Here is a 27296-nt window from a genome sequence, read left to right as displayed (position 1 = left end):
AGAGGTGGGGCTTGGGATCCTAAGTGTGGGGCGGGGCCCCAATTCTCTGTGGGAAGGGGTGTGGCCTGAAGCCCAGGGGGCGGGGCCTTTGGGAGAAGCGAGGCGAGGCTTGTGGTGCCTTTAATTTATAATGAGGAGAAGGAGCTGGCCTTGAGGCCCTCTGAGTTGGGAGGTGAGCAGGACTTGGAGCCTGGAACCCACTAAAGGGAGTGCAGGTGGGACCTAGACCCCCTGTACCCAGAGGCTTCTGCTGGCTGAGATCCTTCAGAAGGGAGGGGACTGGGACTCTCTAAGGCGGGGTCTGCAATTCTGAGGGTGGGATGGTTGCTCTTAGGAGCCTTTCACGATACAAGCAGAGAAAGAGGTCTGGAACCCTCTGTGGGCAGCAGGTGAAGGGAGCTCAGAGGAAGGGGTCAGAGCCAGGAATCCCCTAAGAGCCAAGTCTAGGCCATCTGAACATCCAAAGGGCGGGGTTACAGCCCTCTGAGAAACAAGCTTTTTTCAAGTAGTGAGCCTGGAATTCCTGCATTTCAGGGCTTTGAGAAGGGGGCAGATCCTTTGGGAAGGTCCAATGTGGGTTCGGGACTCTCAGGGGTCGGGCGTGGGGCCCAGTGCAAATTCGCTTCCCGTTCCCAGAATCCTGAATGTCTCGTGTGGGGAGTGGGCACCCGTGGGGGCTTCCAGCATCCACAATAACCAGGAAACAAATTCTGATCGAATTCTCCCATAACTGTGGATGGAGGGATGAGTCCTGCGAGCCCGAGGCTAGCCTGGGGGACCCTGCCCATCTCATCCGCCTCCTTCCCAGTCGCGGGAGCGGCCCCAGCACTCCCAGTTAGTTGGGGGCCTCGGATTCACGAGCGGTCACTCAGTACCCGGACTCCTGACTTCCCCACACAGCTTGGAGAACGCAAGGCCCCTCCCCGGCGACCCCTCCCCGCACCTGTCCCTCCAGCCCCTCCCCTGCGGCCTCCCGATTGGCTGCAAGGGGAGCGCCCCCTGGCGGCGCCGGGCTCTGGTTGGCTGGAAGTTCGCAGCCGGTGGCTTAGGCGATGGAGAAAGTGAGTCTGCCTCTGGCGGGGGCGGACACCCAGGGGCGGGCGGCGCTGAGCCCGACCTGCTGGACAGACCGTGGGCCTGGAGGGGGACGCGGCGCCTGACACGATGCGGCGGCCTGGCCTCGGCGGCCGCCGCCCCCTCCTACCGTCGCTCCTGCTGCTGCTCCTCGCAGCCGCCGCCGCCGCCTCCGCAGCGAGCCCCGGCCCCAGCCCCAACCAGGCCGTCAAGGTCGCGGTGATCCCGGGCCGCCTGGCCGGGTAAGCCCCGCTGTGGCCCCCTCTTCCTTGGGTCTGCTCCATCCCATAAATCTGGTGGTCCCGGAGGACCAGGACTTTCGGATTTAGGGGAATACGAGCCCACTGCTTAGATGTGAGGGTGAAAGGGTCAGGACTCCCAGATTTATAGACACCCCCACCCCACCCCCCTATTTTGTAGGGGTTAGAATCTGGGGCGAACTAAAATACTAAGGGAAGAATTCCCCTCCGGTGTGGTGGAGATGGTTAAGACTCCAGGGAAATTGGAAGTTTATTAGGGGAAGTTTATGTGGGTATAGGGCTTTGAATTCTTCTAGGATGCTCGAGAGATGGGTGGGGCCCTTGAGCTGGGAAAGTGTTCCCCCAGTTTCTTGGATGTTATAGGAAGAAGGGTATGGGGAGGTTTATGAGGGAACTTTGTGAATAGGTGTTGAGATGTCCTGGTTTTCTAGGGTTCGGGGGCGCCTGGATTAATCAAAAGGGGCTGTTGGATTTTTCAAAGGTGTTGGGAAAACGTGGAGTCTGGAGTTGATGAGGAGGGACTTGTGGGGAATTGGGGGGGGGGCGTTCCTCAGATTTTCCTACAATTACGGGACTTCAGAATTGAGTGAGGTACCAGTGATTTCGCAGCGAGAGATTCCAGGGTTGCCTATAGATTTGGGGGTTACAGCTCCCCTCCAGCCTGCGGGTGACGAGATAGAAACAGCCTGCCCCGCACCCCCACCCCCGCCCCGCGGCCGCGCGCTCCGTTACAAAGGCCCCGGGCTCAGCTCCCGCCTGGGTCTCTGCGAATGCGTTTAGTAACTCGAGCCGCGTCGGGGGCGGAGCCGGGAAGGGGTTAACCCCGGGAGAAGGCGGGAGGGTAGACGGCAGGATCGGGGGTCCGGAGGCTCCCACCGGAGCGGCCTCTTCCCCCACTGGGCTCCACCCAACTGGAAGGGTCCTATGTATCGAACGTCCCCTTCGCAGCGCCTCCAACCCACCCCCATTGCCCTTCTCTCGGGGCTTGCACGAATGGCTTCGCTCCTTGCCCCCCTCAGCCTGGGAATCATGGACTTGTCTGGGGGACCCTTGGTCGGGAAACACTTGCGCCCGAGCTGGAAGCTCTGCCACCCAGAATCTGAGACCCTTTGGGCGCTGAAACGAAACCCTGTCCTCCTGGGCAGGGGGAACTGAGGCCCAGAGACTAGGAAACGCTGGCACCAGGACATACAACGTGGAAGGGCGGGAATGAGCTAGAACTCAGGCCTCGGGACTCCCAGTCCCGGGCCGTGGCTCCTACTGCACCCATTTCCACCTCAGCACCCTGCTGGACCCACAGTCAAAAGGGAGACCTCCCATCCCAGCCGCTGAGCCCTGTGGAAATGGCGTCACCTGCTGGTCATGCACGGGATGGCGGTGGAGTCCAGGACAGGGAAGCGCCGGGAGGGGCGGGGTCCTAGATTCCCAGACACTCCCAGCCTGGAACTGCCCTTAGAAATCCCCTGTGAAATTATTTTTTTCCAATAAAACCTTACCTCTAAAACCCACTCCCCCAAATAGGAGTTGCTGTGACTTTCACCCTTGGAGAGTCTAAACCAGTTTGCCTCCCGTTGCCCGATGGGAAACTGAGGCCCCAAGAGAAGTGCCTCAAGATAGTGTCACAGCTATTTTCAACCCCCTCAGGCCTAATTTTGGGTTCCCCCCTCCCCCCAGTAACACCCTTTTGGGAATTCCTGGGCACTAGTTGCTTGTGTGACCTCCACCCCTCTAACCATAGCCTCCCTGCTTGTCGCTGCTGCTCAGGCCGAACGTCCGGGAGGAGTCGCTGCATCAGAGGTGGGTTCTTCCTAGTGGGACATGCATAGGGGGTGAAAGGGGTAGTATCCGAGTGACTGAGGGCTCCCTTCCCCATCCCTCCTAGCTGGATAGCTGGACACATTGGGTCGAGAGAGGTGCTCACCCTCTCCCCCACCCTACACAAACACTTAGCGTCTGATTGTCTCCAAAGTCTCCTGCAGGGTCCAGAGCTGTCTGCCAAAAACGCTGCCCAGCCCCAGCGTGAGGAAGAGACAGGTGTCCCTTAACTGGCAGCAACTGACGTGAGTGTGCCACCCTGCCCCACCAGATCCTGGGGAGCTCCTAACTGTCCCACCTTTTCCCAGCACACCTTTTTCTGTCTGCTCCCTGGATCTCCTGTCTCCTCACCCATGTTCTCTCTCTCTCTCTCTCCTCCTCTGTCCTATTACCCTTCCTCTTGTTCTTTGCTGCTCTGTCTCATCTGCACCTCCGTCTACTCTCTCCTCTCTCTCACCCTTTTCCTCTCTGTCTCTTAATCTCTGTTTCTCCCGCGGGTCTTTGTTTCTCTCCAAGCGTCTGAAGCTCGCTCAGGACCGGGTCTCGGTAAGGGGTTGGGAAGGGGAGGGTGCAGAGCCGCTACTCAGAGACCTTCTCCCGGCGTCTGAGGCCCCTTCCAGCGCGGGTTTCCTAACCGCTGTGACAGCGCCTTCTCCGCCCCCTCCCACCCAGGCTGCAGGAGGCCCGAGCTCTGCTGAGGCGACGGCGGCCGCGCGGGCCGGGGCCCCGGGCACTGCTGAGAAGGAGGCCCCCACCACAGCGCGTCCCCGCCGGCCAGGCCCGGGGTAAGAACATCCGCCCTTCCTCCGCCCGGGGGCGGGGGGTTCCGGGCCAGATAAAGCCGTCTGGTTCCCACGGTCCAGCCGCCGCCTACCCGCCCCTCATTGTAGCTCAGCCCCCCCCTCAGGACGCGGCCCCCTCCAGGGACCCCGGCGTCCGGCCGTGAGAGGTGAGCCCAGGACAGGACCAGACGCCGGCCAGAGGCACTGACCCGCGGGGGTGGGGCCGGGAAGCCAGGCGTCCTGGCCACCCGCGGCCGAAGAGGGGGGCGCTGGCCCCGCGGAGAGCGCGGCCCAACCAGCCCAGACAACAAAAGCGATTGTGCGGGTTGGCGCCTGCCCGGGCACCGAACGCTCAAGATTAGGGGACGGCTGGGACCAAAGGCCTCCTCCTGCTCTCCTGTACCCTCCCCCCTGCCCTCCTCCCGCTGGGCACTCCCACCCCCCTATTCCCCGACCCCCCCCCCCCGGGGCTAGAACACCCTAGTCTCAACCACCCTCAAAAGTCCCCCTCCGGCTGTGGCCTTCAGCCCAGATGTGTCCCCTCCTCCCTAAAGTCTTCCAGATGTGGGGCTCGGTCCAGATGTGAGGACCCCCACCCACAGCCTCAATTCACTGCTTCACTCAGTCCATTCTGACTTTTCCCACCAGGTGTTGGGGGTGGATCTTGGCCAGATGTGACTGTCTTTTCAGATGTGCCCTCCACCGGCACGCCAGCCTTCTGCCCAGGATCCGGACCCTCAATTCCTTCGTGTGCCCAGATTCACCTACACTTCTCCTGCCCCCTTAGATGTGCCTCCTACCCAGATGAAGCCCCCGTTCTCTGCGCCCAGGGCAGAGGGTCATCCTTTGGCCACCTCCCCAAATGAGGCCCCCACGACTCTTTCCTCTTTATGAATTTAGCTCTGTCTAGGGGAAACCCGTCCGCCCCCACCTGTTCCCTTCCTCGCCGCTCCCCTGCGGGCCCCATTCACTTGTTGGTGCTAGCAGGCGAGGACAGAGGGGGCGCCCCCTCCCCCCTGCTAGTCTAGCGCCCAGCCTGCGCGCCTCTGGCTGCGCGCCCAGCCCCACGCGCCCCCGCGCGGCCGCCGGGGAGGGAGTGGTGGGGAGGGGGGGCCTGAGAGGAGGCGCGGCCGCCCTCCCCCGCGGGCGGGCGGGCGCGGCCGGGCCCCTCGGGCGGGCTGGGGCGGCGGCGCGGCGGAGCGCGGCGCTACAAGCCATGGCGGGCGGCGCGCGGCTGCTCTGGCTGTCGCTATTGGTGCTGCTGGCGCTGCTCGGGTCGCAGCCCGGGCTGGGCCGGCCCCGAGAGCGCCTCCGCGTGCGCTTCACCCCCGCCGTGTGCGGCCTGCACTGCGTCCACGGGCCCACCGGCTCCCGCTGTACCCCGACCTGCGCGCCCCGCAACGCCACCAGCGTGGACAGCGGCGCGCCCGGCGGGGCGGCACCGGGGGGACCCGGCTTCCGCGCCTGTGAGTGCGGGGAGGTGGTCCCGAGGGAGGGAGTCCTGGGGGAGGAGGATCTCTGGGGAACTGGGAACTCCATATCCAGGAGAACGGAGAGATCCCTGGGGTATTTGGCGAAGGGGACCCCCAAATTCCCGGTTTGTGGGGTGGGTTTTGTGGGTTTTTTTGCAAGTAAAGAGGGTTCTCTGAGACCTGCGGCGTCCTATGTGAGGGGATTGGGGTCTACTTTCATGCCTTAAAGTTAAGGTGGAGGATCCCCGAAATGAGGGGCCTGGGAGCATTTGAGAAGGGAGCCCAAATTTTGATATTGTAAATAAGGGGTCTCTGGGGACCAAGAGAGAGAGTTTCAGCGATGCGGGGGGGTGCGTGGGTGGGGTCTCAGTTTCTGGGAACTTTGGGTGGGAGGATTTAGGGAAGTCTAGGATGGGAGTGCGTGTCAGGAGGAAGACTGAGTTGAGGAAAGTTATCTCGAGAAGTAAAGCACCCAGAAAGGGAGGTCTCTGCAGGCCCCTGTGTTGCAGGGATCCCACGTGCGAGGGAAATCTAGATAGGAGGCCTGGGGGAAGGGGCGCCCTCTGGGGGCGGAGAAGCCAGGAGCAGGGTGCGCGCCACGCAACGCTGGAGATGGGGAGCACCCGAGGGTTCAGGTGAGGTGGGGAGGGCGCGCCACCTGTTGGCACCAAGGCTCAGGGGAAGACAGTTTCTCCGGGGTCGGGGCCTCCCTGCTCCCACCTTCCAGGCCCTCCGCAGTGGGGAGTGGGAGCCCCTGGCGCCGAGAATTCGCCCAGCCTGGCCCCCAGCCAGCCCAGCCCGGGCCGGCGTGAGCTCATCTCCCGCCTGAGCCCGGCCCACTGCCACTCCCTCTCTCCGCCCCTTCCTCTCTCCTTTCTTCACTCCCTCCCGGCCCAGCCCCAAAGCGCCCGTGCCAGGCGCCGTGCCCAGGCGTGTGCCAGGCCCCTGGAAGTGCAAGGAGGGGCATGTGAAGGGGGGCTGACCTCCGCAGGACTCCAGTGTCCTCAGCTCTCCATTCCTCCAGGGGCTTGGAGCATGGAGTTGGCCCTGCCAGTCTAGGGGCTGGCCCCGGGTGTGGGCACCACCAGGGAGCTACTCTGGGGGCCTGCATTCAGGCCAATAGCACACAGAGAAGTGCCCCTGGAGGCTGGGTAATGTCCCCAAGCCTGGATGGTTTCCCACCACCCCATGCAGAGACCTCATCCAATTTGGAATCTTGATTCATGGTTAAGCCTCTCCTAGGCCTTGCCACTCAACTAAGGACTCCCATTGGAGCACCTGGAGTCCTGGCCTAACTCCTCTATCTAGAGGACCCCAGAGCCTCTATCTCCAGACCCCTAAGCCCCCTCCCCATCCCTGTAAACACTCCAGAGACCAGCTTCTCCAGCATTTTCCCTCCCATTCTTCTAAGGTACGCCATGCCCCCAAACCATGCCCCTCACTAGAGAACTCCATATTCTGGTAGTTCTGTCCCTCAGCTACCCCTCCCCACTTTCCAGAAAAACTCCAGATTGAGTCCTATATTAGTGGTAACTCCACTTCCCACTTGAATTATTTTCTCACAAAAGACTCCTATTTTCTTAAATTCCCACTGAACCTACCCTATTGTCATCAGAGATTCCTGGTTTCCTGATTCTCCAAGTCCTGCTCTTCCAGGCTGACCCCCTTCCCAGCAACTTCTGATCCCATCTCTCTTCAGAGGACCTCAGAGTTGGTGTCCATCAGCTGATTCTCCAAAGCGACTCCAAAAACCATGCTTGCCTCCCCCCAGGCAACCAATAGTCAAAAGATTTGGGCCCCAAATCCCATATCTGGGGATGGAGGTAGGGCAGGAGCATCTCAGGAACCTAGGGTCTTCCCAGCCATGAGTTTCCCATGTGCTGGGGTGACAAGTACTCCCACTTCTCCATCTAAATCCTGTTCTCAGCACCCTCAAATTGACCATCCCTCTAGAAGGCCTTAGAGTCCTGTATTTTCTAGATAACTCCTCCCAAAATGTTTCAGAGGACTCCTGCTGAAAGGGTACCTCAGTTTCCTTCTCCTATCCAGAAACCTTGAACCCCACAGTGCCAGCCTTTTTGCAGCTCATCTCCTCCCAGGACTCCAGCCACCTTCCCCTTCTAATTTGAGGGGGCTCTCCCCATGCTTTTCTCTCTCCAATTGTGGCTGGGAGTCCCACACACGCCTCCCTGGACAGCCTCGGCCGCCTGCTTCCTCCTTCCCCTCCGCACAGCTGTCTCCAGCTGTTCTTGGCGGCCCCGGGAGACAGAGAGGGGAGGGGGTGCCCTCACAGGACACGTCCAGCCTCCTTTGGCTTGACGGGTCCGGGACTCCCCAAGGGTCCGGAATTTGGAGCCGCCGCCCTGCCCCCGCCGCACCCTTCTCTTTGTTTACCCCGCCGCACAGCTGGCAGGGCCCCGCCCAGAGGTGGCCTGGGGCCCAGCGAGGGCGCGCAGAGGGGAAAGGAGGCTCGTTCCCGCTGTTTGCCCCGCCCCAGAGGCAAAAAGAAGGGGCTGGAACTCCGGAGCCGGAGCTGGAGGGGAAATGGGCGGGGCTAGGATGCCTGGAAAGTCGGGAGGTGGGGTGGGAGGGGCGTAAGCGAATGGACTGGGGCAAATCAGCGCGAGGAACAGGAAACGGGCGGGGCTAAAAGCAGCACGTTAGAAGACTTGATAGGCGGGGCTTAAAATCCTGTGCGTGGAAGTTGAAGGTAATATGGGCGGAGCCAAGAGGAGGCGTACAGCCGGTAGGCGGAGCTGGAACCGGGTGCATCCCGCCAAGAAGGGGTATGGGCCGGCCTAGAATGCTAAGGAGACAGAGTTGGGGAGGAGAGAAGAAGTGGTGCCCGGGGGTGGCTAAAATGTGGTTTGAGTCAATGGAGGGGACCAGGGCTGAGTAGGCGGGACTGGAGCAGGAAAGGATCCTGTTAGGGTGGGGTACGTGCTAAAGGAAACCGAGTTAGAGTGGGCGGGGCCGAGTCAATGGGCGGGGTCAGCACTGTCTGGACTGGACTGGAACGCCGCGAATTTAGCCAGAAAGTGGAATCTGCCGAACCAGAGAGCGGGGGTGGGGCCACACGCAAGTGAGTGGCGAGCCAGGGGCGTGGCCATCCCACCCCGTGGGTGGGGCTATAGGCTGCGCTGCTGGGCGGGGCCATGCACATGGCCAGGGTTGAGACAGGGTCTCAACACCCAGCTGGGCGGAGCGACCTAGAACCGAGTGATTCCCAGAGGGCGATGTCGCCGAACGACTGAGCTAGCTTGGGTCCGCTGGTCCCAGGGGTGCCGACCCTGAGTGTTGCCGCTCCTCCCCCCAGTCCTGTGTCCCTTGATTTGTCACAACGGCGGCGTGTGCGTGAAGCCCGACCGCTGCCTCTGTCCGCCGGACTTCGCGGGCAAGTTCTGCCAGCTGCACTCCTCGGGGGCGCGGCCCCCGGCCCCGGCCATGCCGGGCCTCACCCGCTCGGTGTACACCATGCCACTGACCAATCACCGCGACGACGAGCACGGTGAGCAGAGTGCGGCCGGAGACCTCTGTGACCCCTTTATCCACACCTCGCCTCTGGCTTCCATCTTTCTCGCCTTTCCCTTGAGTACCCTTACCCGTTCGCCCTTCACCCCATTCCTAGTCCCAGTCCTTAAGAACCTGCGTAGACGCCCCTGACCCGGTCGTGCGTCCGCAGGCGTGGCGTCTATGGTGAGCGTCCACGTGGAGCACCCGCAGGAGGCGTCGGTGGTGGTGCACCAGGTGGAGCGTGTGTCCGGACCTTGGGAAGAGCCGGACGCCGAGGCGGTGGCGCGAGCTCAGGCAGCGGCGCGGGCGGAGGCGGCAGCGCCCTACACGGTGCTGGCCCAGAGCGGGCCCCGGGATGAGCGCTACACGGACGCCTCGGGCTACGGTTACTGCTTTCAGGAACTGCGCCGAGGCGAAGTGAGAGGAGGCGGGTGGGGAGGGGCCTGGAGCATGCCATCGCGCGGGGGCGCGCTCACCCAATACTTCCCTGCAGTGCGCGTCCCCGCTGCCCGGGCTTCGGACGCAGGAGGTCTGCTGCGGGGGGGCCGGCTTGGCCTGGGGCGTTCATGACTGTCAGCCGTGCTCAGAGCACCTGGGTAAGCCCCAGGACGTCCCGGAGGTGCTCGGAGCTGGGGAAGGGTAGCATTCCCGCCTCTCCGGGTCCCCAGCCCAGAGATAAATTGCGTTCCCAAGTTCTAGCCACGCCCACCTGTCTTTGGTCCCACCCATGCACTTCTGGAATCTCCCACATTGTCCCTCTCAGACCTCCAACCTAAACTAACCCGTCACTCAAGCCACACCCAGCATCCTTCAATCCCTCTCGTCCCAATCCATTCTTGTTCCGCCCACCCGCCCTGGGCCCCACTCCCCTCCTCTGTCCACAGCGAACTCCGACCGAGTGGGCGCCCGGGATAGACCGTGTCCAACCGGCTTCGAAAGGGTTAATGGGTCTTGCGAAGGTGAGAGGGTGCAGGGGTGGGAGGGAGGCAGAGGGCGGGGCTGGCGGGCCTGGGTCCCCGACTCCGCCGTCACCTCTCTGTCCCTTACAGATGTGGATGAATGCGCGACAGGCGGGCGCTGCCAGCATGGGGAGTGCGCGAACACGCGCGGTGGGTACACGTGCGTGTGTCCTGGCGGCTTCCTACTGGATTCGTCCCGCAGCAGCTGCATCTGTGAGCCACTGGGAGGGGGGCCGGGGTTGCATCTCCCACCTGCCCTGCCCCCAGACCCCACCCAGAGCATCCCAAGTCCCCCTTGGTCACTCGTAGATCTCCCTCAGAATTCCTCAGACTCCCTGGACCTTCTTCAAACCTTCTAAGAACCCTTCAAATCTTTAAGTTCATAGACCTTTTCAGATTCCCAGACTTTTTTCAGGTGCTCTCAGAAGCCCCCCCAAACCCTCCACTTCCCTCGACCACCAGGCTTTCTTCAGAATCTCAGCTCCCTCTCAGACGCTCTCATTTGCCCCGCACACCCTCGCAGACCCCCTCAGGTCCTCAGACCCTCCTCATGCCCCAAACCCTTCTCAGACCTCCAGACCCCTCAGCTCTCCCTCAGACCCTCTCAGACTCCTCCCAATGCCCCCTCACCTACCACACCCTCCTTGGGAGCACTCTCTGAGTCCCACCGCACTCCTAACCCCATCCCCACCTCATCCTGAGCGGTTTCTCTCCCTCCCGCAGCCCAGCACGTGATCTCAGAGGCAAAGGGGCCCTGCTTCCGCGTGCTGCGCGACGGCGGCTGCTCGCTGCCCATCCTGCGCAATATCACCAAACAGATCTGCTGCTGTAGCCGCGTGGGCAAGGCCTGGGGCCGGGGCTGCCAACTCTGCCCACCCTTTGGCTCAGGTGAGCTCCTCCGGGCCCAGCTCTACGAGAGAAGCACTCTGGGCACAGTCTAGGCCCCGCCCCCAGACCCTGAGGCACGCTTCCCGCAAGCCTTGTCCACGCTTCCAACCTCTGAGACCCGCCAGCCGCAGACTGGACTCCGCCCAGGGCCCCGCCCCCATCCCTGTTCACACCCACCCCTGAGACTCATCACCCTTAAGTTAGGCTGTATCCTCTGAGAGCCAGCCTCATCCTTGGCCACTCCTAGCCCCTGGGACATGCTGCCTGCCCAACCCTGTCCCCAAGGTTTCAGGATGTCCCCAGCTCCCAAGACAGTGCCTTCAGTCTCAGCTCTGCCCAGGTGCTGCTCCAGGTGCAGCCCTTCTGTTCTGCAAGATGTCTCCCTAGTAATCTAGCTTCTGCCTAAAACCAAACCCCCCAATGGAGCTGTTTCCTGGCCTCCAACCCAGTCTCTGAGGGACCCCAAACCAGACCCCACCCCACCCTCAACCTCTGTTCCTGGCACCATCCTGAAGAGGGAAAAGCATCCTTGCCCCCTCTCCCCCTAGCCTCTGAGATGTCCCATTCTCTGGCCAGGTCCCCACCCCAAGCCATCATCCAACCCAAACCCCTGACACATTCCCAGGCCAAGCCCTGGCCCAGCTAGGGCCCTGCTCCTAGATGCCCCTTCCTCTCTTATTCCCCCCTTGCTGTCTCCACCTCTCTCTGCCTTGTCCCTCCCTTTCCTCTTTGTTTTCAGAGGGTTTTCGGGAGATCTGTCCAGCTGGCCCTGGCTACCATTACTCAGCTTCCGATCTCCGCTACAACACCAGACCCTTGGCCCAGGAGCCACCGCGAGTGTCCCTCAGTCAGCATCGTCCCCCGCCTGCCACCTCTCGGCCTTTTGCAGGTGAGCTGGCTCCTCAAGGAGGGGGTGCTGTCTCCAAGGGGCTGCCCCAGCCCCATATGGAAAGGAGGAGAGAAAGGAGCAGGGTCACCCAAATCGCTGATCCCACTTCCTTACCAGGCTTTCTGCCCACCCATCGCCCAGAGCCCCGGCCTGAGCCCCGGCCCCGCCCTGAGCTCCCCTTGCCCAGCATCCCTGCCCGACCTGGTCCTGAGATCCCTGAATCAGGTACAGTAAAGGGAATCCAGGACGTCAATGGGGGCATTACAGGCATGGACACTGGGGAAAGAGGCTCCATGGTGACAATTCAAGCGCAGAACAAATAGGGATGTCACAGGTAGAGGATTAAGAAGTAAATGGGAAGAGATAAAGGTTTGAAGGGCTGGATGGTGGTTAGAAGAGGAACTGGAGTCAGAAGGTTCAAGTTCTCTGTCAATTGGGCAAGTCATTTAACCTGCCAGGCCTCAGTTTTCTCATCTATAAAATGGGGATCATTGTGAGGAGTCAATGAGATAGATGGCTTTAAAGTTAACTGCTTAGTTCATGTTAAATAATTATCTTCACGGAGGGTACCAGGAAAGTATCTCGAGCAGAGGGTTGGAGAGCAAAACATTTAAAGATGGAGAAGGCCTTGGAGGGCATTATGGGTGGATTCAGGCAGAAGATCTAATGAGAAAGTTGGGTGATAAAGGAGAGTGCATCAGAGGTGGAAGATTTGGCTTGAGAAGAGGGCATCACGAAGGTGTTTTAGGCAGAGGATCTGAGAGGATTGTACTGGGATGAAAGAGACAGAGGATTCAGGATGGGGGAACGCTGGCTGAATGGACCCCCCAGGTCCCCCCGCGGGCGTGTGTCAGCGCAATCCCCAGGTCTGCGGCTCCGGACGATGCATCCCCCGACCCAGTGGCTACACCTGCGCTTGCGACTCCGGCTTTCGGCTCAGCCCTCAGGGCACCCACTGCGTCGGTGAGCCGGGCGGAGGGGGCAGACGGAGGCGAGGGTGGGGTGGGGTGGGTTCTGCCCGGGTCACCCCGTGACCAGCCCACACCATGCCCCTCAGACATGGACGAATGTCGCCGAGTGCCCCCGCCCTGTGCTCCCGGGCGCTGCGAGAACACTCCGGGTAGCTTCCGCTGCGTGTGCAGCCCGGGCTTCCAAGCGAGCCCGCGGGCCACGGAGTGCCTGGGTGAGAAGCCCGGCCCGCCCCGCTCCAGGCCGGGTCCCAGCCCCAGTCCAGCTCCCCGCGGCCTCCGCCTCAGATCCCTCCCTCCCACACGGACGCGGCCCCTTGGCCCTACTACTGCCTTACCCTCGTCCCCGGCCCCGCCCCGCCCCGCAATCAGCTCCTGCGCTCCCCACCACTAGACCCCACTACTGCTTCACCCCCAAACTGGCCTTCCCTTCGGGGCTCTGTTTCTGCCCTGTTACTGCCCCGCTTCCTGCCCAGACCGTGTCCCGACTCTGCCCCGCCCCCTTATCCCAGATTAACTCCCGCCCTCCTGCCCCACCACTGCCGGGTCCCCAAGCCGCCCCTTCCCTCTCTAGCCCGGTTCCTGCCTTCCCTTTGCCAAGTCCCAAATCTGCCCTTCTCGCCCTTGCCCTGACCCTGCCCTCTCCAATTTGCCCCCTCTTACGGTGCCCCTCGCCGCCCCTCCCCTGGCCGGTCTCCAGCCCTGCTCCTCCCCTCCCCGCGCCGGCCCCGCCCCTGGCTTCCACCTTCGGCTCTGCCCTCCGGGCTCAAGCCCCGCCTTCGCCGTAGTCCTCCCAGCTCCCGAGCCCCCCTCACCGCCTTTGGCCCCTGCCCCAGCCTGGCCCCGCCCCTGGCCTCCCCGACGTCTCTCCGGGGAGTGTCTGCCCCGGTCCCAGACGCCCGGCTTGTGCCCGCAGACGTGGACGAGTGCCACCGCGTGCCGCCGCCGTGTGACCGCGGGCGCTGCGAGAACACACCAGGCAGCTTCCTGTGCGTGTGCCCCGCCGGGTACCAGGCTGCGCCTCATGAAGCCAGCTGCCAGGGTGAGGGCCAGGGAGGGGCACAGGGGAGGGGTTGTGGGGAGAGCGGCAGTGCTGAGGGATGGAGAGACTGAGCAACCAGGCAAAGGGAGGCGACTGCTGGGAGACGGAGACCAAGCTCTGAGCACCAGCCTTCTGGGGGGACTGGAGAGACGGGGTGCGATGGGGATGGAGAGGCCAAGGGATGGGCAACAGAGACGCTGAGTCAGGGCGGATACAGAAGCAGAGGGAGGGAGATGGAGATGCTGAGTCAAGTTGGAAAAGGGGAGGCTGAGCCATGGAGAAGGAGAGTGATGCCAGCGGATGCTACCAGAAAGGCAGCTTAATAGGCTTGACAAGGCAGAGTTATGGTGGCTGGAGAGCAGAGTGATGGGGGATGGGGTGAGAGAAGGGTGGTTGACAAGACAAAGTGATGGAGGTCAAAGAGGCAGAGTAGAGCCTGGGGGTCTTAAGGGCCCCTTGTCCCGCGCAGATGTGGACGAGTGCATCCAGAGCCCGGGCCTCTGTGGTCGAGGGGTCTGCGAGAACCTGCCTGGCTCTTTCCGCTGTGTGTGCCCGGCTGGCTTCCGGGGCTCGGCGTGTGAGGAGGATGTGGATGAGTGCGCCCAGGATCCCCCGCCCTGTGGGCCAGGCCGCTGCGACAACACAGCTGGCTCCTTTCACTGTGCCTGCCCTGCGGGCTTCCGCTCCCGAAGGCCCGGGGCCCCCTGCCAAGGTGAGGGTGCTGAGTCCAACCCAGCTATGGGGACCGGAGAGAGGCATTATGGGGGGGGGGGGTGTCAGACAGGTGGAGAGATGAGGCTCAATGATGGGGGTACTAAGAGGATGGTGTCTGATTCCAGAGTCTTCTCCCCTTTCTCCAAAATATGAGAGTGCTCCCCATTGCTCCTCCCTTTTTGGGAGCTTGTGGGGACCCTGAGGAGGGGACAACTCCAAGGCAGGGAAGGCAACATGGAGGATGTGGTGCCATTGCTCCCTCTGGCAGCTGGGGAGACGATTCACTGGGGGAATAAGGGAGAGGATTGTCCTCCTGGGAGGAGGGGAGCAGCATGGGCAAAGTCCAGGAAGCTGGTTCCAGACTGGATTGCTGGGTAATGGAGGTGGGCTCAGGCCCCTCCCTCAGCCCTGTTGGCCCTCCCTGCCCCAGATGTGGATGAGTGTGCCGGTAGCCCCCCGCCCTGCGCCTACGGCCGGTGTGAGAACACAGAAGGCAGCTTCCAGTGCGTCTGCCCCACGGGCTTCCAACCCAACGCCGCCGGCTCCGAGTGCGAGGGTGAGGCCGGGGAGGGAGGGAGGAGTGTGCATGGGTGAGGGGGGCGCTGGACCGCTCCTTCAAAGTCACCCTCTCCCCTGCCTCCCAGATGTGGATGAGTGTGAGAACCACCTGGCCTGTCCCGGGCAGGAATGTGTGAACTCACCTGGCTCCTTCCAGTGCCGGGCCTGTCCTGCTGGCCACCACCTGCACCATGCCCAGTGCATTGGTGAGACCAGACCCCAGCCCCTGGCCTGTATGATAACCCTTGACCCTGACAGCAGCCCCTGACCTGGACCATAGCCTTGACCTGGCCCATAACCTGCTGACCTGGAGCTTGGTTACATTTTGACCCCCAGATCCTAATAGTGTCACCTAACCCTAAATGTGACTCCTGACTCTGTAACCCATGAACCCGGAACATGACTGTGACAGCTGACCCTATCATGACCCATCTTATAACCCTTGACCCCAACCCTTACAGCAATTGGGACCCTCTTGACCCTGGCTGTCTCCTGGCCCTGAATGTGACCTTTGACCCCAAACTTGACTGTGACATTTGACCCTAATCATGACCCCTGACCATAACTCTTACCACAACCCCTTACTCTGGGGCTTCTGATCCTGTCTCTCCCATACTCCCTTTCACAGCCCCTGCCTGGCTCAGAGCCTTTTTCCGGGAGCCTGACTGGGTTCATGATCTCTGACCTCAGAACTTGACCCTTATCCCTGACTTAAGGCAGAATTCTGGAACCTGACTGTAACTCCTAACCCTCACTGACCTAGATGGCAGGCACTGATACTGACCGGATTCTCTGGAATCCCATCCAATGGTCCTGAACTATAATACTTGACCTTTTAACCTAATTAATTTCTGACCTCTGCCCCAATCCAGAGTCCTTTCCCCTGACCCCAGAATCCTGGCACAGGAAGTTCCCAGAAACCCGGACGCACAGGACCCCCAGAACCAGGGAACCTGAGTCTCCCCTACTTCTGCCTCACCCTACCTCCACTCCAAGAGACTTCCCACTACTTCCCCCAGACCTCAGTGCCCTAAGGGGATCCATTCGGAGTATCCCCTGACCCCTACCCCTTCTGAAATCCCGGCTCCCACAGATGTGGACGAATGCAGCTTGGGGGCCCCCTGCGGCCCCCACGGCCATTGCACTAACACCGACGGCTCCTTCCGCTGCAGCTGCGCGCCGGGCTACCGGTCTCCGCCGGGTCGGCCGGGACCCTGCGCAGGTGGGCAGGGTGGGGAGCGGGGCTGGAGAGCCCGGGAGCGGGCCCGGGTTCCTAGGCAAAGCCTGCGGGAGAGGAAGACTTCGGGACTCAGGGGCTGTGGGTGGAGCTTAGAAACCGGCCACCTGGGGTGGGGCCTTGGGGCGGGGCTTAGGACTCGAGGGGCGGATCCGGTAAACCCGCAGCGCTCTCTTTCACTTACCCTAGACGTGAACGAATGCCTGGAGGGCGACTTTTGCTTCCCCCACGGCGAGTGCCTCAACACCGACGGCTCCTATGCCTGTACCTGTGCCCCTGGCTACCGGCTCGGGCCCCGCGGAGCTTCCTGCCTTGGTTGGTACCCGGGATGGGCCTGGACAGAGAAAGAGCGAGCTCGTACCGTACCAGGAAGAGGCGGGGCAAGGAGAAGAGGGCGGAATGGGGAGTCTTAAATTTTTGGCGGGATCTTCCCGCATCCTGGGGACGGGACTTGCAGGATCCGCCTGGCGTCCACCAGGGAGGCGCGGGTATCGGAGGGGAAAGGGCGGAGTCTGGGTAGTTGGGCAGTGATTGGAAAGGGCGGCGCCTAAGCCCGTCGGAGGGGCTGGGCTTGCAGGGAAGGGCCGAGTCTAAGGTCGGTAGGGGAGGGCGTTAAAGACCCCGGAGCCAGGAGGGGCGGGGCAAGGGCGGTGGAGGGGTGTGGCCTGCAATGATAAGCAGAGGAGGAGGGAGGTGGGGTCCGTGTTTCCCACGCAGTCTTCCCTGCCTCGCAGATGTGGACGAGTGCAGCGAGGAGGACCTTTGCCAGAGCGGCACCTGTACCAACACCGACGGCTCCTTCGAGTGCGTCTGTCCTCCGGGGCTCCGCGCTGGCCCAGACCTCGCCTCCTGCCTCGGTGAGAGGCCCCGCCCCGGCCTGGGCCGTGCCCACTCTGCTTCCCCCATTGCCCCTCTTCCCTCGCGCCTGTTTCCCCTCCGCTGCTTCCTCCCTTTCTTGTTCCCACTGCTTCCCCATCTCCCCTCCTCTGCCTCCCCCGCCCCGTGACTCTTCTCTGACCCCCGCACGTTCCCTCTGCCTCTCCCGCCCCCCGCTCACACTCCCTCGACGGCCCTGCCTGTCCCTCAGACGTGGACGAATGCCGCGAGCGAGGCCCGGCGCTTTGCGGGTCCCAGCGCTGTGAGAACTCCCCTGGCTCCTACCGCTGTGTCCGCGACTGCGACCCTGGCTACCACGTGGGCCCCGAGGGCACCTGTGATGGTGAGAATATGCCCCCAATCCCACGACAGGTAGCCGAGGTCTGTCCCTATGGGGACCACGCGGGGTGCGCTGCATCCCAGCCTTCGGGGAGGAGAAAGGGCCCCGACCTGCGGCACCTGTATCCCTTCTCTCTGTATCTCCGGTGAAATAAGCCCCCATTGAGTCCTTGTATTTGCTTGGGGTGGCGGGGGCACTCCCATCAGGAACCAGGCCAAGCCTCGCTTCCAGAAGCAGACCAGGCCCCTCTGCAGCTTGGCCCAGTCCACTTTTAAGCTGTACCCCAGTAAAACACCTCTTAACAGTAAGAGCTGGTAGGCCCCTCCCCTTCCATTCTCCTCTATGGGTTACAACTGCCAGTTTCTCCCTCTTCAGGGTCCTTCTCTTTCTAACCTGCCTGGACTTGCCTTCTCCCCATTCCCCCTTTCCTACTTCCTACTACCAGCTGTCCCTCCAAGGCCCAACTCTAGCCCCCATCCCAGTGCAAAATCCCCAGAGGTTTCTCCAAGCACCGACCTCCTACCCGTTTACATTCCACCCTTCCAAGTTCCACTCATGTCTCCAGACTCTGCCCTTTCCATTCCACAGACATCTCCAGCCCTTCAAAACATGTAGGCTCCGCCCCTTCCAATCCTGGCTCTGCCTTCAGGACCGCCCCTTCCACTCCCCCTCATTTTCCACTGCCCCCTTCCCCTAACCTGCGCCCGCCCGCCTCCAGCAGGGCACCCATCCATCCAGGAGGCTGGCGCTAATCTAAGACTTGGGCTAATGGTGTGGGGGTCAGCATTTTTGTGGAACACATGAAACAAAACAACTGTGGGCTGCATTCCGCTCTCTGGTTGCCAGACCCGACTCACAGAAGCCTAGTTTCATGGGACTTCATTCCTTAACTGCCACAAGAATTCACTAAACACCTACTGTGTGCCAGGCGCTGGGAGTGCAATGGGAGATGAGTCAAACAAATGTCCCTAACCACACGGAGCCGACATTCTAGTGGGGGCTACAGTTGGCATACTAATAAACAGGTCAACATTATGTAGAAGAAAAAGTAAGCATGATAAGTGGACAGAGATGACAGGGGGCCTGGTGGTGGTGTGCTGGGAGGATGTGACCTAATGAGGTGAGGGAGGGAGCTGCACAGAGAGCTGAAGTTGTCCTGGCAGAGGGAACATTGGTAGCAAAGGCCTGGAGGTGGGACTATGTTTGGGCTAATACTTGTGGCTCTTTACAAGCTCCGATTCCTAGAACACCAGATTCCTAGAGACTTTTCAGTCACAGGATCTGGAAGCAGCATCAGAAACATGTGAATCTAGCCCTGTGACCCCACTGCCCCATCCTTTCCCCACTCTCCTGCAGACGTGGACGAGTGCCAAGAATACGGCCCTGCGATTTGTGGGGCCCAGCGCTGTGAGAACACCCCTGGCTCCTACCTCTGCACGCCGGCCTGCGACCCTGGCTATCAGCCCACGCCGGGGGGTGGATGTCAGGGTGGGTGCCCAGCGGGCTGTGGGCGAGGGGAGACGAGAGGGCCCAGCAGCAGCCTGACTGTCTGGTGGTTGCAGATGTGGACGAATGCCGAAACCGCTCCTTCTGCGGGGCCCACGCCGTGTGCCAGAACCTGCCGGGCTCCTTCCAGTGCCTCTGTGACCAGGGCTACGAGGGGGCGCGGGACGGGCGTCACTGCGTGGGTACGGGGTCTGGGGGAGGGTGGGGTTGGGGTAGGACCAGAGGGCAGGGAGGGTGTTCTTTAGGCAAATTGAAAGAAGTGTGGACTGATCGCCTGCATACCCGTTACTTAGATACTATTATTATCATTTTACTGTACTTGCTTCGGCCATATAGCTATTCATTAATCAGTCTGATTTTGTTTATAGATTTAAGTTGCAGGCATCGGTGCACTTCCCCCTAAATAATGCATATATTGTTAATGAGAGTTCAGTTTGCATTTACACAAATTTTCTTTTGAGATACAATTTACATACAGTAAAATGCGTGAATCTTAGGTATACATTCTCTCCGTTGGAACAAATGCAAACACCAAAGGAATGAAAACTGCCAAGTCCTGGGATATATTTGAACTTCAGACCTAATTGGATCCAGGAATTGAAACAAAGCTGTCTCTGTCTCCATTTCTCAGCTCTATTTTCCTCTATTGGATTTATTTTCAGGCAGACGCTCTTTCCACAATGACAAAGATGGCCCCAGCACCTCTGGGTGAAATTCCTCAACTTGGCCTCCCTGTTGCCAAAGAGGGAGACTCTTTCAGGATTTCTAGCAAAAGTCTAGCAGAGCACTGGCTCTGATTTGTCCAGCTTGATGATTGTCTATCTCTGAACCAGTCATGAAGCCAAAGAAGTATATCTGACTGGCCATACCTGGGACTTGTGCCCATCCTGGGAGCAGATTTAGCCCTACTCAAAACACATGGGAGGAAAATAGAGGAGCAGAAGTTCCCCAAGGAAATTCAGGGTGTATCACCAGAAGAAAAGAAGATGATGGGGTCTGGGCCATTAAAAAAAAAAATACCTGTTATGTGTGAAAGCTCAGATTCTTAGGCTTTTGAAATTACTGAAATTTAGAAACCTTGATTCCTCCCCTGTTGTCTCCTGTCACAGATGTGAATGAATGCGAAACACTACAGGGGGTATGTGGAGCTGCCCTGTGTGAGAACGCTGAAGGCTCCTTCCTCTGTGTCTGTCCCACCAGCCCTGAGGAATTTGACCCGATGACTGGACGCTGTGTTCCCCCACAGACTTCTGCTGGTGAGGCTGTTGTGTCTGTTTAACTGATGGCTGCTGGCCCCACCGGAAAATCATAGTTTCACCATCCCTGTTGTGGACGTCTGCCATCAGTTAAATGTTACTGTTTTAAAAACAACCAAAAAACCTCAGAACACATGGGTTCACCTGAACAGTGGGACTTGGCATCAGGAGAACTGTCCTGTCTTTGACTCGTTCAGATTCCTTCATTCAACAACTGTTGTCAGGGCATTTGCTGGGTGCAGCCCTCTTCTGGGTACTAGGGACATATTAGTGCCCAGGAAAGACCCCAAGGGGCTCATAATCCAGTAGAGTAGACAGAGATAGCGCTATGTACTGAGAGCTGAGAGTACTTGGGGCTGGGATGGAGGAAGCACAGGCCATAGGTAACAGGGCCATGATGGAATCCCCAGAGGAAGGTTGTGGCAATCCAGAAGAGGTGCCTGTCCCAGCCTGAGAGGAGGGTTAGGGAGGACTCCCTGTAGGAGGGGATGTCTGAACTGAGGGAAGCAGGGTGCACAGAAATGAGCCAGGCACAGTCAGTGAGGAAGGGCAAAGGCCGGGCAAGGCGAGAGGAACTGAAATAAGTACAAAGGGGCATGATTTAGAGAGCAAGTGAAGGAGTGGGGAGAGATGAAGCTGGAGAAGGGGACAGCGGCCAGATCAGACAGAAACTTCCCAGGGTCAGGAGGGTAGATTTTACATGAGGGCCCTGTGGTGCCATGGAAGGGTTTAGAGCTGGGTTGGGTATAATCAGATTTGGCACCCTCCTTCTGGTGCTATAGAACAGGAGGGTGACAGTGTGGGCTGGGATCCTAGGGAGGAGGCTGGAGCAGATCCCTGGGCAGAAGAGGATGGGACTGGACTATGGCAGGGGTAGTAGTGGAGGAAGGAGAGGGTGGGGGGGAGAGACGCTCAAGAGGCCCAATGGACAGGCCAGGGTTGGGTAGGAGTGTCCAAGATGAGGCCTAGGTTTTGGGGTAAAGACTCTGAGACCAGTTTAGGACCCGCTGGGTGTGACAACCCAGAAAACACCCAGGGGGGCATCCAGGACTCCAGGGACCCCCTCCCCTCCCTGGAACTGAATCTGCAGTAATGGGCAAGATACCTGGGAATATGCCAAGTGGGGAAGCAAGAGACTTAGAAATGAAGTGAGAGTTGGGGAAAGAGAGACAGGGACAGACGGCCAAGAGGTGTGGAGTTGGGGAGAGAGGTATGGGACCCAGAACCGGGTTCTGCCTCTACCAGCCAGGTGTTTCTGGGCCTCCATCTCCCCATCTATAACCTGGGGGGTCCAGGGGGTCAGCCCACCCTGGGCTAAGGCTCCTTGTCTCCCCAGGCATATTCCCAGGTTTGCAGCCCCAGGTGCCTGCCAGCCCGGGTCTGCCGGCCAGGCCGCCCCCACCACCCCCACCCGGCCGGCCCAGCGTGCCTAGGCAGGGCCCTGTGGGCAGCGGGCGTCGGGAGTGCTACTTTGACACAGCGGCCCCGGATGCATGTGACAACATCCTGGCGCGCAACGTGACGTGGCAGGAGTGCTGCTGCACTGTGGGCGAGGGCTGGGGCAGTGGCTGCCGCATCCAGCAGTGCCCAAGCACTGAGACAGGTGGGTCTGGGTGGACCCGGGCTGTCGGATGGACAGAGGGCTGAGGGTTTGGGTAGAAACTGGTGGGCATGCGGCCGGGGTGGGCTCCAAGATTGGTGGGCCTCGGGCTAGGACAGGGGGCACATTTGGATCTGTGGCGGAGGTTCTGGTGCTGCAAGGGCAAGAGTGAGCTGCCTGGCAGGGGGGCAGGGGACACAGGTAAGCACTGAGACAGGTGGGCGTGGGCTGGGACACAGGGATCTGAGCTGGGCTCAGCCTTGTCTCTGTGCACAGCTGAGTACCAGTCGTTGTGCCCCCATGGCCGGGGTTACCTGGCGCCCAGCGGAGACCCAGGCCTCCGGAGAGGTGAGGCCAGACTTTGGTCCCCAATTACCCTCAGTCCCCAAGCCCAGCTCAGGTCTCACTCTGTCTCCTTCTGTCTTGGTCTCTTTCTGTTTTCTGTATCTCTGTCTCTCACCCTGTTTCTCTGAACCTCACCCCCGCCCCCCAGTCTCTCTGTCTCTGTCTCCCCATCTCCATCTTTCCCCATCTTTCTGCCTCTCTCTTCCCTGGTCATGCCCTGCCCCGTCCCACTCCTCCAATCCAGCCGGCCCCACACCCTGCCGTGCCCCCATTTCTCCGGGTGGGGGGCATGCCTCTGACCACCCTTCTCGCAGACGTGGACGAGTGCCAGCTCTTCCGAGACCAGGTGTGCAAGAGCGGCGTTTGTGTGAACACGGCCCCGGGCTACTCGTGCTACTGCAGCAACGGTTACTACTACCACACCCAGCGGCTGGAGTGCATTGGTACGAGCCCCACTTCCGCCGTCCTCCCCCAGGGCTCTCCCCAGCCCTCGGCCACGCCCCACGCCAGCCTCTCTCTGCAACACTGCCACCACCAGCGGGAAGTCCCTCCTGGAGTCTAGGCTCCATCCATCACTCTGCCAACGCGCAGGGAGGAAAATGGGAAGGGAAGGGAGGTGAAGAGGGGGGCTGCCTCCTAACAGCCCCCTCCCTGCCTCTCCAGATAATGACGAGTGCGCGGACGAGGAGCCAGCATGCGAAGGCGGCCTCTGCGTCAACACCGTGGGCTCTTATCACTGCACCTGCGAGCCCCCGCTCGTGCTCGACGGCTCGCGGCGCCGCTGCGTCTCCAACGAGAGCCAGAGCCTCGGTAGCCCCGCCCCCTACCCCCGGCCCCGCCTCGCTCCTTCCTTAGCCCCGCCTCACGCCCGCACCAGGCCGCCTCTTCTCGAAGGCCACGCCCCTCGCCAGGGCCACGCCTCTCTCCGGCCCCGCCTTCTCCGGTCCCACCTGGGCTCTGCCTCAGTGGCTCACTGCGAGGCGAGATGGCCTAGTGGGTAAAGATGAAGGCTGGAGAGGCAGCCTGCCACTTACTGGCCGTGTGAACACGTGCCCGGTGTTTATGCCCTCCCGGACCCCTTTGTGCACATTGGGTGACAATAGTCCCTACCTTATAGAGTGACTGTGAGGAATTATATTTTCAAGGATTTAGAATGGGGCCTGGTCTTACTAAGTGCTAAATAAGTGCTACCTGCTATTGTTTCTCTGTGTTTCTCTGGGTCTCTGTCTCTCTCCACCTCTGTGGGTTTATGTCTTTAGATTTTCTCTGAGTTTCTGACTCTCTCAAGGTCTCTCTTTGTCTTTATCTAGGTCTGTTTCTTGCTGTCTCTGCATCTTTGTCTTTCTGGTTCTTTGAGTCTCTGATTCTAGATGTGTTTGCCTGTATTTCTTTGGGTCCTTTCTTTCTTTTTCTCTCTGACTCTCCCTCTCTCCCTGGGCCTCTGTCCATCTCTCTGACTCTCTCCCTCTCTCTCTCTCTCTCTCTCTCTCGGTGTCTCCATCGTTCTCTGTCCACTGACCTGAACTCCCTTCTCCTCCCTCTTCCTCTTCCTACAATTATCCCCCCACACTGGGGTCACACAGCCCTCCAGAGCTATGCGTGGGTAGAACCCCACCAGACCCTCTCTCCCAGCCACTGGGCCCTTTCTTCCGCCCTCTCCCCTGTGTGCCAGCCTCATGCCAGCTCAGGCCCTGTCCTAAATCCAGAACCCGGTCCAGACCTCTGGAGGTCCCTCAGAGAGCTTCTGGGAGTCACATCACAGCTGATGAGAAGCATTTGGTGATGGCAGGGCGTGGCTGGGCCACTCCAGCAGGGGAGGGGCCTGGGCAGTGAGGAGGGCCTGCACACGAGCCAGGCCCACCCTGATTCCTGCTGTCTCCGCCTTCAGATGACAATCTGGGAGTGTGCTGGCAGGAAGTGGGGGCTGACCTTGTGTGTAGTCGCCCTCGGCTTGACCGCCAGGCCACCTACACGGAGTGCTGCTGCCTGTACGGCGAGGCCTGGGGCATGGACTGTGCTCTCTGCCCTGCCCAGGACTCAGGTATTGCCGCCACCCAGCCGTCCTCAGAGGCCCTGCCTCTTGGACTCCATGTTCAGGGCCTCAGACTCCCAGATCCCCCCACACTCGGTCCTCAGACCCCCATGTCCCAGCCCATCCCTAAATCTTGGTTCCTTAAACCACAAGTCACATCCCAAAGACCTCCAAGTCTCACCCACAGAAACCCCAAGGCCAGACTCTGCAGATCCTGCAGTTCCAACCCCACAGGCCCCCAGTGTCAGGTCTCTCAGAATCTCAACTCCCAGGCTCTAAAACCCCAAGACACAACCCATGAGATTCCCTAATCCTGGACTCTTAAACCTAAAATATCAGTTGCTCAGATTCCCCCATCCTGGCCCCGCAGACTATCCGATCGTAGCCCCGCACACCTCCAAGTCCTAGCCGGTGGACACCACATTCAGGTGCCCAAGACCCCGACACACAGCCCCAGAGATTCCCACACCTTGGCCCTTGAAACCCCCGAGTCCCAGCCCCAGAGACCCCCAATCCTCAGCCCTGGGGAATTTCCAGCTCCTGCCCCAAAAACCCCAAGCCTGGGTCCTTGGATCACCAAGTCCCAGGTGCACAGACCCCCACCCCTGCACCCAGACACCTGGTCTCCTGGTCTTCCCTAGCCCTGGTCCGTGAAACATCCATCCTATTTCTTTAGGCCCCTAGTCTTAGTTCCCCGGGATCCCCCAGACCCCAGCACCTTGGACCTTGATTCCTTAGCTTCAGTTCCCCTTGCCCAGCACCTTGGAATCCCAGTCTCAGCCCCTCCATCCTGGCTCCAGAAAACCCGGATTGGGCCTGGCCCTCCAGTCCCAGCCCTTTCACCCCCAGATGCTGCTGCCCAAGGCCTTCCCTGCCCCTCTCCTCTGGGCTCCCCTCCCGAGAGGACGGGCGTGGACGGTGGAGGCCGAGGGAAGTGAGAGCTGATTCTTTCTTGGCTTCTGCTTACAGATGACTTCGAGGCCCTGTGCAACGTGCTGCGGCCCCCCGCATATGGCCCCCCGCGGCCGGGCGGCTTTGGACTCCCCTATGAGTATGGTCCAGACCTCGGCCCACCTTACCAGGGCCTCCCCTACGGGCCCGAGTTGTACCCACCTCCTGTGCTACCCTACGACCCTTACCCCCCGCCCCCGGGGCCCTTCGCCCGCCGGGAGGCCCCCTACCGGACCCCACCCTTCGACATGCCCGACTTCGAGGATGATGGCGGCCCCTACGGGGAGCCTGAGGCTCCCGGCCCGGGCGCCAGCTGGCGTTATCGGACCCGTGATACCCGAGGGTCCTTCCCCGAGCCCGAGGAGGTGCCTGAAGCTGGAGGCTATACTGGTGAGGGCGGTGTGCGGGGAGAGGGAGAGGGAGAGAAGCGAGGAGGAGAGGCAGGGTCCCAGATGGGGAAACAGGTACAGTCGCAGAGTGGCGACCGGGAGCAGAGGTGAAGACCCACAAAGAAAGAGACGGGGATAGGGGCGGGAAACCAGTCAGAGACCAACAGGGAGTGGCGTCACGAAGTCAGTCAGAGGGCAGACCCCAACACACGGACAGAAACCGGAAGAGACAGACGGAGGGACATAGAGGCAGAAAGAGTGGAGCAGAAAGGAAACGAGTTAGAGACGGAAAATGGAGATAAGGGGAGATATGGGGAGAACCAGGGATAAGGAGAGAGAGAGAGGCAGATGGAGAGAAAAAAGAGGGATGAGCCAGAGAGGAGGCCAAAGTCTGAGAGGAAGACCCGGGAGGCGGGGAGTGGGGAGCGACGTGGAGCCACGGAGAGCTGGGGCGGGGAAGAGGGGAGCGGCGTGGGTGACCCTCCTGGCTCCACAGCGCCCCCCTCAGCCCGGAGCGGGCCCTTAGAAGGAGACCCACGGAGCCAGGGGTCCGCCACCGTCGGGGGAAGGGGCGGGAAGGCGGGAACCCCAAGCCACCGAGACCCCGCATTCTCCGCAGGCGCCCTGGCTGAGTCCTACGAGGGGCTGGAGGCGGAGGAGTGCGGGATCCTGGACGGCTGCGCCCACGGCCGCTGCGTGCGCGTCCCCGAGGGCTTCACCTGCGACTGCTTCGATGGCTACCGCCTGGACACGACCCGCATGGCCTGCGTCGGTGAGGGGCGGGGCCTGGGGCCATCCTGAGCGGGGAGAGGCGGGCCTTGGCCGGGGGCGGGGCTTATTCAGGGTCGGGGGGTGGGGCACCCTGCCCAGAGGTGCACCTGCTGCACAGCAGGGGGGCTTGCCTGAAGGCGGCCGGGTCAGAGCACCCAGCAGGCAGGGCTTGACCTGGGGCTGGGCCCTGAAGCAGGACAGAAGGGTAGAATCCTGCAGGTGGGATTTCCAGCGCTACCTGGAACAATTTGCTTCATCTTCTTGTCTTCCCACCTATTTTAGACAGTGGCAGAGCACAGTGATTACAATCCAGGACTTTGGGTAGAGTGTGCACTTGCTGTGTGACCTTGGGCAAGGGGATTTCCCACTCTGGGCCTCAGTTGGTGCATTTGTAAAATGTGATAACAGTACCTACCTCCCAGGTTTATGAGAAAAATGTCTGCTATACAGCTGATATCATTATCAACTTCATCAGCATGATTTTCCTAACACCAACCCAGTGACACAGGCTCTACCAGAGCAGGAAGCTGAGGCACAGAGAGGTTAAGCCACGGGTCCAGGCTGACAAAGCCAGCAGATGGGTCAAGCGGGAGGGGCCGCACCCACAATCCTTCCACCCCAAGGCCGTAAGCAGGCCCTGAGCCGCGACCCCTGTGCCCCTTCCCCAGACATCAACGAGTGTGACGAAGCTGAGGAGGCGTCCCCGCTCTGCGTCAACGCGCGGTGTGTTAACACCGATGGCTCCTTCCGCTGCCTCTGCCGCCCGGGATTTGCGCCCACGCACCAGCCGCACCACTGCGCGCCCGCCCGGCCCCGGGCCTGAGCCCAGCTCACCGCACGCCTGCGGGGTCCCGCCGCCGACACCCTCCCCGCATGCACACAGGGATACCGGACCGGTGGGAAGACGAGGGATGCACGGACCGGTGGAAGGAGGGATGCCCCTCACTGCCCCTGCTACCCCCAGCCCTGCCACCGCTGCTGCGGGCCCGGACCCAGTCCACGGTCCCCTTCACATTCCTTTTTATAAAATTTTCAATTAAAAAAAACAGCTATTTTGTA

At 60.8% G+C, this 27296-nt stretch overlaps 1 protein-coding gene across 4 annotated transcripts; it reads left to right on the top strand.

Moving 5' to 3' along the window:
- Positions 1 to 1142: 1142 nt before the first annotated feature.
- On the top strand, positions 1143 to 27296 carry LTBP4 (latent transforming growth factor beta binding protein 4). 4 transcript variants are annotated; one of them, XM_037819674.1, is made up of 33 exons: positions 1143 to 1316; positions 3073 to 3131; positions 3304 to 3394; positions 3822 to 3934; positions 8720 to 8911; positions 9086 to 9333; positions 9410 to 9512; positions 9801 to 9875; positions 9966 to 10088; positions 10599 to 10763; positions 11503 to 11652; positions 11770 to 11877; positions 12484 to 12615; positions 12710 to 12835; positions 13537 to 13662; positions 14132 to 14374; positions 14807 to 14932; positions 15021 to 15140; positions 16028 to 16156; positions 16361 to 16486; positions 16906 to 17028; positions 17259 to 17390; positions 18744 to 18875; positions 18950 to 19075; positions 20003 to 20149; positions 21486 to 21752; positions 22026 to 22097; positions 22409 to 22537; positions 22758 to 22904; positions 23983 to 24135; positions 25096 to 25467; positions 26086 to 26238; positions 26906 to 27262. In XM_037819674.1, the coding sequence occupies exons 1-33, from the start codon at positions 1165 to 1167 to the stop codon at positions 27058 to 27060; spliced, it is 4815 nt and encodes a 1604-aa protein (XP_037675602.1). In that variant the 5' UTR covers positions 1143 to 1164; the 3' UTR covers positions 27061 to 27262. The 4 variants fall into 4 exon arrangements, with proteins under 4 accessions (XP_037675602.1, XP_037675599.1, XP_037675600.1 ...); XM_037819672.1 differs by lacking the exons at positions 1143 to 1316; positions 3073 to 3131; positions 3304 to 3394; positions 3822 to 3934 and adding an exon at positions 5112 to 5397 and having other exon boundaries at positions 26906 to 26960; positions 27121 to 27296; XM_037819671.1 differs by lacking the exons at positions 1143 to 1316; positions 3073 to 3131; positions 3304 to 3394; positions 3822 to 3934 and adding an exon at positions 5111 to 5397 and having other exon boundaries at positions 11503 to 11877; positions 26906 to 26960; positions 27121 to 27296.

This window comes from Choloepus didactylus, chromosome 27 (assembly GCF_015220235.1).
Source record: "Choloepus didactylus isolate mChoDid1 chromosome 27, mChoDid1.pri, whole genome shotgun sequence".
In the NCBI taxonomy this organism is placed as follows: Eukaryota; Metazoa; Chordata; class Mammalia; order Pilosa; family Megalonychidae; genus Choloepus; species Choloepus didactylus.
Note: the sequence above shows the minus strand (reverse complement) of the source record. Positions and strands in the feature narration are given on the sequence as shown.